Source organism: Mustela putorius, unplaced genomic scaffold, assembly GCF_011764305.1.
Source record: "Mustela putorius furo isolate JIRA1106 unplaced genomic scaffold, ASM1176430v1.1 tig00001059_pilon_pilon_pilon, whole genome shotgun sequence".
In the NCBI taxonomy this organism is placed as follows: Eukaryota; Metazoa; Chordata; class Mammalia; order Carnivora; family Mustelidae; genus Mustela; species Mustela putorius.
Window position 1 is genome coordinate 2,494,769 of NW_025421553.1, and position 9,360 is coordinate 2,504,128.

Below are 9,360 nucleotides of genomic sequence, written 5' to 3' on the forward strand. Positions count from 1 at the left end.
CAGTGCTGAGGCGGCTTCCTTGGGGTGCTAAGTTGAGGGCAGGGTCAGGCGGCATGTCAGGCTGAGAGGGTTCATAGCCAGAGGGCTGCAGAGGTGGGGGTGTCCTCAGGGGGGCATGCAGGTTTCTCCAGCTCTGAAGGGTTCTGCACAGCTTCAACAACACAGAGTTTCCATCTGGGTGGCAAGAGGACTCCTGGGGTGTGGCTCCAGGGTCCCAAATCTGGAGGGCTTGGGGCCCCTGGGGACGGAAGCCTGAAAACTCCACCTAGGGCCTAGACCTAAGCCTAAGGTCATGCCAGGCCAGATCTGCCAGTGCTGAAAACGAAACCTCAGGGGCTGAGTAAAGGCCCCCACCCATGCGCCTGGGTTTTAGAGCGCTTTCTCACAGGGTTTGGGCTGCAACCACTCAGGACCTTCGGCCAGGCCCAGGCGGCTTCCCTGAAGGCCTGCGCAGCTGGAAGCGAGTTCACTGGGGGTTTCCGGCCAATTCTCAGGAGCATTCTCCCCAAACTGATATTGATTTGGGTAGAAAGCTCATGAGAATTGGCTGGTGTTGCGCGGTGATTCAGGCCATGCTCTGCCTGCTATTTAGAGTGCTTTCACACTACCTGCGTGTTGAGACCATCTGGGAACTCGGCCGGATCCACCCGACTCCCCTGAGGGCCACAGCTGAGGGGAGCTTTCCAGGGCGCAAGTTGAGGGAGGGGTCAGGCCAAGCCTCAGGCTCCATGTTGGTGGCCCGGTGGGGCGCCAAAGGAGGGGTGGCCTCCAGGGGTCATGCTGGTTTCCTCCAATCTGAGGGTTTTGTGCAGCTCCAAAGGGCACGGTTTCCTCCTGGGTGGCAGGTGGTGTCCTGTGGTATGGCTCAGAGGTCCCCAGTCTGGAAGGCTTGAGGGTCAGGCCTCGGGAGATGGAAGCCTGAGAACCCAATCCTGGGTTAGGGTTCGGGCCTAGGGGCATGGCAGGTCCCACCTGCTGGGCTGAGGCAAGCTCCCCATGGGGCTGAGTAGAGGGCGGGTCGGAGGCGACCTGGGCTTCCCGTGCACCCAGCGTTGAGCGCTTTCTCACAGGCTTTGGGCAACACCATGAGGGACCCCTGGCCGGTCCTGGGCGGCTCCCCTGAAGGTTCCCACCACCAGAAGTGAGTTTGCCAGGAATTTCTAGCCAATTCTCAGGAGCTTACTGCCCAAATTGACATTGATTTGGACAGAAAGCTCAGAATTGGCCGGCACTGGGCGGTGATTCAGGCCACACGCTGGCGCTGTGATGGGAGTGCTTTCTCGCTTGTTTCTTGTTGGGGCCATATGGGGCCATATGGGGCCATATGGCTCCCTGCTGCCCCCCGGAATAAAGTTCCCGGGTGGCAGAATGAGGGAAGCAGTGTGCATTAGGCTTTTTTTCTCAGCAGGGGGCACTGAAGGGAATGTGGCCTGAGATGGGCATGCAGGTTTCTCCCACTCTGAGTGTTTCCCCGCAGCTCCCAAGGGCACGGTTTCCTCCTGGGTGGTGGTGGGAGATGCCAACTCCCCTGCCTTACAGGGGCTGTGGAGGTCAGAGCGTACAGCCTGTCCAGGAAGCAGGGATCAGGGATGGAAACACAGATGCAGGGCTGGGCTGAGACAAGAAGAGGTTTGTGCTTTAATGACAGCAGGGGTAAAGGGAACAAAAATAGTAATTCTGGGGTACACAGGGCGCAGGCAGCCAGGCCCAGCCTGGCCCAGCCCAGGCCGGCTGGGCGGAAGATGCTGGCTTTTTGTCCAGGGGGCTGGTGTGTACAGATGGTGGCTGGAGACTGAAGTCTCTCGGAGACAAGGGACGGCAAAAGCCTCAGAAGTCCATGGAGCTGTGGGCCAGGTAGTCCTTGCGGCCGATGTTGCTGACCTGCTTGGTCTGCATAGCCTCGAGTTTGGGGCAGTCAGTGATTCGATGGCCCAGGCCCCCACAGAAGGCACAGCCACGCTCTCCTGGGGACACGGGGGTGAGAGTCAGCATGCTTGCAGGACCAGGCTCCACAGCCCAGACCTTGGCTTCCCATTAGATCCCGCCCCCAAGCCCTCTGATACGCCACCTGGACATGTTTTATGGTGCTCCCGTTATGCTCCCCCCGCACCCCTGGCCCGTGTCCCCCGCCTGCAGTCACCTCCAATGTCCAGCATGGACTCATCCCCGCAGTGTAGCACCTGCAGCACAGGGGGCACCTTCTGCTTTGCCTCCAGCAGCAGAGCTTTCAGGTCCATCAGCACCGACTCGTCTGGGGGGGTAGGGAACTGTCAGGCCCAACCCTAGGCCCTGCAGCCAGGACCTGGGTGGCCACAGCAGAGGACCCGGGGACAGCGGAGGTGATCCCGAGGGGGCAGCCTTACCACAGGCCTTGTTGATGAAAGTGGTGGCAATGCCTGTGTTCCCAGAGCGCCCGGTGCGGCCGATACGGTGCACTGCGGAGAGGGAACAGAGCCTCTGACCTACTGCCTGTGGGGCTGGGGGCTGGCCCACCTCCCTGACCCCCACCAAGCTCCCCACCATAGTTTTCGATCTCCTCAGGCATGTCATAATTTATGACATGCTGGATGGCAGGGAAGTCCAGGCCCTTGGAGGCTACGTCTGTGGCCACCAGAACATCCTTCTTGCCTTCCCGGAACGCCTCGATAGCCTTGGTCCGTTCCTCCTGGTCTGGGGAGGGTTAGGCAGGAGCTGTTAGAGGGACGGGAGTCTGGGGAGTAGCGGTGGGCCCACCAGGCAGGGAAAGGGTTAGGAGAACGGTGGCAGTGGCAGCAGAATCCCTGTCTACACAGGCACTACCCCTGACCTTTGCCCCCATGGATGGCCACTGCCTCGACCCCCTTGAGCAGCAGGTACTCATGGATGGCATCCACATCAGCCTTCTTCTCCGCAAAGATGAGCACCTGTCCGAGAAGGCCAACTTCAGTCACAGGAGCTGACCCCATCCGAACTTCTCCAGCATGCTGCCCCCACTGCCCCCTCCCTCTCATGCCAGGGGTCCTGGGCTAGCCTGGTGGGCTACACTTACGGGTGGGGGTGTTTTCTGTAGGCATTCGAGCAGGTATACCATCTTGGCCTCCTCCTTGACATATTCCACCTCCTGCCATCACAAGGGCCAGGTCAGGTGGGCCTGCAAATGGGCTCACGAGCCATGGCCCTGCCACAGAGCCTGGGCTCCCAGTCCTAGCTGGGAGGAAACCAGAAGCCTCTTGCCCGCTGTAGGCACTGGCAGCCTGAAGGGCTGGAGATTTGAATGAAACCCCGAGTGTCCACAAGGGGGCCCCTCAACCCTACTCCAAGAGCTTCCCCATGGCCAGGCCACATCCAACCCTCTTTAGTGAAACCCTGTTCCCCAGGAGCGCCTACCCACCTGGATGACATCCAGGCTAGCAGCCCCGGCGCGCCCCACGTTGATTGTGACCGGCTTTACCAGAGCACTCTTGGCAAAGTTCTGAATCTTCTTAGGCATGGTGGCACTGAAGAGTAGGGTCTGTCGCTGGCCCTGAGGAAGAGCAGGGCTAGGACTGAGGGCATGCTGGGGCCTGGGAAGACCAAGTAGCTGGGATGTCACGCCCCGAAGCAGGGCCAGTGGGTGGGCAGTGCTAGGCCTCAGGGCCTGCCACAGTTGAATGGGGTGTGCTGGGGAGGGTGGCAGGAATGGCCTAGCCAGGAAGGGACGGGTACCTTGAAGTAGGAGAAGATGGTGCGGATGTCACCCTCAAAACCCATGTCAATCATGCGGTCAGCCTCGTCCAGAGCCAGGTAGCGGCAGATGTCTAGACTGACCATCTTCTTCTGCAGCAAATCCATGAGGCGCCCAGGGGTGGCTACCATCATGTGCACACCGCTAGGGATCAAGAGAAGACCCTGAGGTCAGGGCTACCTGCCCATCCCTGCACCTATGGGCTGGCAGTCTGCTCATTCTGCTCTCTGGCCTCTTTCCTGTCTCTCCTCCCCTGTCCCCTCATCACTTCCAGCATCCTGTCCTACTTGTAAAACGTGTCTCTTCTGGATGCGCTGCAGCCTTCTTGACTACTGCTGTGCTCCAGAGCTCCTCCCCAGCCATGAATCAACTCTGCCTGACATATCCTTCCCTCTCTAGAAGACAGCGGTCCTGAAGCTCCAGCCAGACTGCACCATGTGCTCCTGCACGTCCCTTTGTAGGCATTGATGGGCTCACTTTCCCGGAATGCTAAATTAATCCCTTCTGTATCTGACTCTTCCCTGGGACCAGGAATGCCTTGAAAGAAGGGACTGGGTGTGGCCTGTCCATAACCCCAGAGCCTGGCCCAGGTCAAAGAGCACTGTCTGCTGGGGACTGCACTGTGTGGAAAGGCCACAGATCTGGCCCTGCCCTAGTGTCTCAGCCTCCATGCTGGACCACACTGAAGGACCCTGGCCTTCCTGGACATCTTGAATCCCTCACCTCTGTGTCTTCTGCCCAGAATGCCCTGACCCCCTGACCACCCAGATGCCCCCATTCCATCTGCTGTGCGCCCACAGTACCTTACCACATCCCTCTGCCCCACCCCAACTGATCTCCCCATTACATGAGGAACTCCTTGAGGATGATAACTGGAGGACAAGGAGGCTTCTGTAAGGGTCTGCAGGGGTAGCTAAAGCAAAGAGTCCTTTAGCTTGCTGAGTGGCTCTGGGGAGGCCCACAGGGTGGAGGTGCCTGTGCTTACTGTCGGATGGTTTCCATCTGCTCTTTAACAGACATGCCCCCAATGCAGAGAGCGCAGCGCAGGAGCGGGGAGCTGTCCTCCTGCAGTAGGCGGCAGTAATACTCCAGGATGCCATGGGTCTGCCGGGCGAGTTCCCGCTGTAGGCACAGGGTGGAGGTTGGCACCAGAAGGCAGTCCTGTCTCTGCCCTGCCCTCTAGCCTGGTCTGTCTTACCGAGGGGCAGATGATGAGTCCATAGGGCCCTTCGCGCTTGGAGAAAGGTAATCTCTTTTCTTGTTCCAGGCAGAACATGATGACAGGCAATGTGAACACCAGTGTCTTGCCTGAACCCGTGAAGGCAATACCTATCATGTCACGGCCAGATAGTCTGTTGGGAGAGGAGAGACCTGAGGATCAGGTTCAGTAGAATGTAGGGAATGAGTCTCCAGAAGGACACCGAGTGACTGCTCCTCCCCATCACCGCCCCCTACAGGGCTCCCAGGTCCACACTCACATGGTGGGGATGCCCTGGATCTGAATGGGTGTTGGGTGGTGGATTCCCTTCTTCTTCAGGCCTCTCAGGATGGCTACGGAAAACAACCTCAGCATCATCCCTGTGTCTCACAGATACTGTATAGGACCCCAAAACTTTAAACTCGGCACTACCCCCTTCAAGTTACAAATGAGGCCCAGAGAAAGAGAGAGAAAAAGAAAGACTTGTCCAAGACCTCCACGATAACTGGAGCAACTGAAGTTCAAACCCAAGTCCTTCCATCTCCATTGGCTAGACCCATCTCTGCAGTTGCTGAGCACAGAGGGGGCTGGGACACAACCCTACAATTGTCTGACTACCAAAGTTCCCAGTACCTGCAGGAAATTTCATTTCCTTGAAGCTCTTGATGGGTGGTGGGATACCATCGCCTTCCACCAGGATGTGGTACTTCTTCCGAACCCGTTCATGCCGCTCTTCAGACATGCTCAGGACATAGCGGGGGGGTGTCCAACTGTGAGTGGATGGTGGGGGTCAAGAGAGGCCCCAGGCACAGCTGGCTCTGGGGTACACCTGCCAGTCTCAGCCATATACCAGTCCAAGTTAAGAGTGAGTGACTGTCTTCCCCAGACTGAAACACATACCTGGTTTTGATCGGATCGTCGTATGTGATTCCCTTGGCCATCTCCTTCACGGACATCAAGGCTGAGGGGACAGACGTGGCTCAGGGCTGGCTCTTCCTTCCCAGAGGCCAGGCCCTCGAGATATAACATGTCTGGGGTTGTCAGTCCACCACCCACCCTGCCCTGACTACAGCCACACCTCGGCCCTCAGCCACACTCTCCAGGATCTTTTCCTCTTCTTTCAGCTGCTTCTCCTTGGCAGACTCCTTGCGGGCTGAGGAAAGAAGCAGAGGTCAGACACCAAGCACTGCACTAAGCTGAACCTCCCCGCGGCTCTCCAGCCCACCTTCAGCCTTCTCTTTGAGGTGCTGGTGCTGATCCAGGAGGCTGACGTTGGACTGAGGGCCCAGCGGGATATCGTCCTCATCTCCCCGGGGCTCGCTGCCGCTGTCCTGCTGCTCCTCCTCCGCAGCACCTTTGCGCCTTCGTTGCAGTAGCTTCTGGAGCTGAGGTTCCACCAGCGCCCCGCAGAACCAAGCCCAAAACAGAGAGGCGCATTGGGCCCAGTGGGCCTGCCTCAGGATCTTGGTCGCCCGTTCCTCGTTCGCCGGAGGGCCACGGTCCCGAGTACTGCCAGCTCGCTCCACTGGCGGCCACCTCCCCCCACCGCCCCTCGACCCCGGCTCCCACGCCCCCATTCCTCTTCCGAACCCGGGCCCTCACCAGCAGTTGCCGGCGCTGCCGCAAAGGCACGTAAGGCACATAGTCTTCGTCGTCCTCATCCTCCGTCTCGGAGCGGCTTCCTGTGGCAGTCGCCTCGTCGGTGCGCGCCCGCTACAGATACACGGGAGTCAGGCTCAGTCCCCCGCTTTCACTGCCGCTCGCCACCCGCGAGGACCCCTGCCTCGCTCCTACCTTCCGCTCGGGTTCCGAGTCCTCCATCCTTTGCTGCACGCATGCGCGCCACGGTAAAACCCCGCCTCAACTTTTGAGTGAAATCCAATCGGATGTGAAGCGGAACTTGGGCGCCTAGCAACGACCTCTGAGTGCCGGGTCGCGCAGAGGGACAAACTTTCCTCGGAGAACCTGTCAGGCCGCGCTGGCGTCAAAGTCCCTTGGGCGGCTGCGCATTTGTTGCCAAGGGCCAGGGCGAAGCGTCAGACAAGGTATTATGGGACGCTGGAAGACTTGGAGCATGCGCTAAAGGCTCACAACACGAAGTCTGGCGGAAGGTCCCGAGTGGAGACGGCTGATCCCGGAGAGGCCGGCTGGCCCGCTGCAAAACCTCGCCCAGAGTCTGACGTCATCCGGCACGATCCTGGACGGGGCCAACTGGGACCCCGCCGGGGCCTCCATCCCAGGCGCGGGGACGGGGTGTGGCTTACGGAAAAATGAATCAACCTAAACGCGGCAGCTCTGACAGCCGTCCTCGTCTATGTAAGACACATAAGTTCAGAGTGATGAAGGATAAATAAAATGCCGGTGACCAGTGTTTCGCTGAGGGTTTGTACATAGCTAAGGAGCGATTTTTTATTGTAAATGCTGCAATAGAGTAACTCACTGCCTGCGGAACCAGAGAAGTCTTCGAAGAGACCTGCATCTGAGCTTCCAGAGGTGTGGACTCAGAACAAGGGAGTGGAGGAAAGAGAAGCTTTCTGATTGAGGATTCTGGAGGACTGAAGGCTTGGCCATATGCCAGTACAGATTCCTCAAAGAAGAAACCACGTGGCCGGCTGCTGTGCGGTGGGGTGGCCCTCGCTAAAGCTGGATAGGGAGGCTGGGTGGGCCCAGAGTATGCAGGGCCCTGACGGCCAAAGTAACTTCAACTTCAAGGGGTACTTCATTTATATTTAAACATTTTATTTTGACAGAGAGCGTGCGGGGGTGAGGGACAGAGGGAGAGGCTGGGGAGAATCTCAAGTAAACTCCATGCTGAGCAAGAGTCTGACCTGGGACTAGACCCCACGATGCTGAGATCAGGAATCTTGATTTCTGAGAGCAGAAATCAAGAGTCGGAGGGCTGAGCCACCCAGGTGCTCCTCACTGGAGTGATGTGTACTACTTTTTTCTTCATTCATGTATTTATTATCAGCACATACTGGGCATTGTGCACAACGCTGAAACAGATAAAAGATGAACAAGACACAAACCTGGCTTGTGAGTTTATGGATTATTTGAGGAGACAAAAATAAAACAGGTCTTGAGGTTAAGGAGAAATATTCTAAGACCGATAAAGTAGTACTTTTTGAAGCATTGCACGGCAGGGCCTTTCAGTTGGAATGTGAAGGATAAGCAGGGCATGATGAAGGGAAGGTAACTTGGGAAGAAGGAAACGTGAGTAAAGTTGGGAGACCTGTGGGTGCCAGGCCACAGGCCTGGGAGACTGAAGTAATCTGGTGGGGCTGGAGTGAAGTGCCGGGAGGCAAGGACCAGGCACGGAAGGCTCTGAGCGCCATCCACAGGTGTTTCTCTGTAGGTAAAGCAGTTCCTTGATCAGACAGGCAATTTTCGAATGATGAAGCAGAATTTTAGGTAGCTATGCCAGTTCAGCGGCAGGGCAGGAGCCCGGTGCGGGAGTTGAAGGGAGAGAGAGGAACACAGATAGTATGTATGCAGAAACAGGTTTCACCGGGGCATATGCAGACTTCTCTGGAGATTAGGAAGGGCCACAGACCAGGAACTGTGAGCCTGTGGGCGATGCCTTTTAACTTCTTTAGAAGAGAAAGCTGGCACTGACTGCCCATGGTGGGGATGAACCTGGGAGGAGGGGAAGGGAGAGGGAACAGTTTCCGATCCTGCTTCCCAACACTCTATAAAGCGCTCTTAGTGACTATGTGGCCACAGCCTCCACTGCTCCCCCACACAAGCTTAAGTGTCAGCTTGAGGAAATGACAACAGGGACAAGGAGGTAGAACACAGGTGTGTGTGACGCATTTTTTTTTTTTTTAAGCAAACCTATTATATTAAAATCTGAATTTTCAAACCAGATCTATAGGAGGTGGGAGGTAGGAATGAGGTAGTTTGCTTTACTTTACAGAAGGGTTCATTATCCTCAACTCTCAGGTACTTTGGCTGTATGTGTCATTCCCACTGAAAAGTCCGATCCAATTTACAGAAACTCCATTTACTCCACTTCCCTTGACCACGTCAATAATCCAGGCTACAGAAAAGGCTTTGAGGCTTTTCCCAGACCACCTCTCACAGCAGCTGCCCGGACACAGAGTCTCACTCCACCATCTTGCAGAGAGGGAAACAGGGCATGGGGAAGGGGCTGTTCCAGGTCACACACCAGCGTCCTCCCACCAGGATAAAGTGCACAGATGCTGCTGTTATACAGGCCTCAGATCTAACTTCTCAGCCAGACCGAGTGCACTAAAGTCACTTTCCTGTCTTGGCTTTAATTTCCTCATCTGTAAAATGGGGTAACAGTCCCACTTAGAACTGTTCTGAGAATTAAGTGGAAACTGCCAAACTGCTGCCACATAGTACATGCTCAGTGAGGCTAACGACCAAGGAAGATCCCATGCTTCTGAGTACATTCCTCACCTCACCCCTGTCCCAGACCAGCAAACCACAACAC

At 56.8% G+C, this 9,360-nt stretch overlaps 1 protein-coding gene across 1 annotated transcript; it reads right to left on the reverse strand.

The window, feature by feature from the left end:
• Positions 1-1,615: 1,615 nt before the first annotated feature.
• DDX41 (DEAD-box helicase 41) lies at positions 1,616-6,871 on the reverse strand. The gene is made up of 17 exons (XM_004761330.3): positions 6,696-6,871; positions 6,504-6,614; positions 6,127-6,286; positions 5,980-6,054; positions 5,802-5,862; positions 5,535-5,671; positions 5,182-5,254; positions 4,902-5,055; positions 4,689-4,825; positions 3,685-3,847; positions 3,371-3,502; positions 3,029-3,100; positions 2,807-2,903; positions 2,521-2,670; positions 2,364-2,435; positions 2,141-2,251; positions 1,616-1,964 (listed from the first exon to the last, which is right to left on the reverse strand). Exons 1-17 carry the CDS (start codon positions 6,720-6,722, stop codon positions 1,828-1,830), a joined length of 1,869 nt encoding a protein of 622 aa, XP_004761387.1. The 5' UTR covers positions 6,723-6,871; the 3' UTR covers positions 1,616-1,827.
• Positions 6,872-9,360: the final 2,489 nt, after the last annotated feature.

Bases quoted from the DNA above. Each gene is read 5' to 3' on its own strand.
- DDX41 (XM_004761330.3), bottom strand. From the start codon at position 6,722: ATGGAGGACTCGGAACCCGAGCGGAAG. The intron at 3,848-4,688 runs GTAAGCACAGGC...CTTGATCCCTAG, and splicing joins CAGATGGAAACCATCCGACA to CGGTGTGCACATGATGGTAG. The intron at 3,503-3,684 runs GTACCCGTCCCT...GCTCTTCCTCAG, and splicing joins CCATCTTCTCCTACTTCAAG to GGCCAGCGACAGACCCTACT.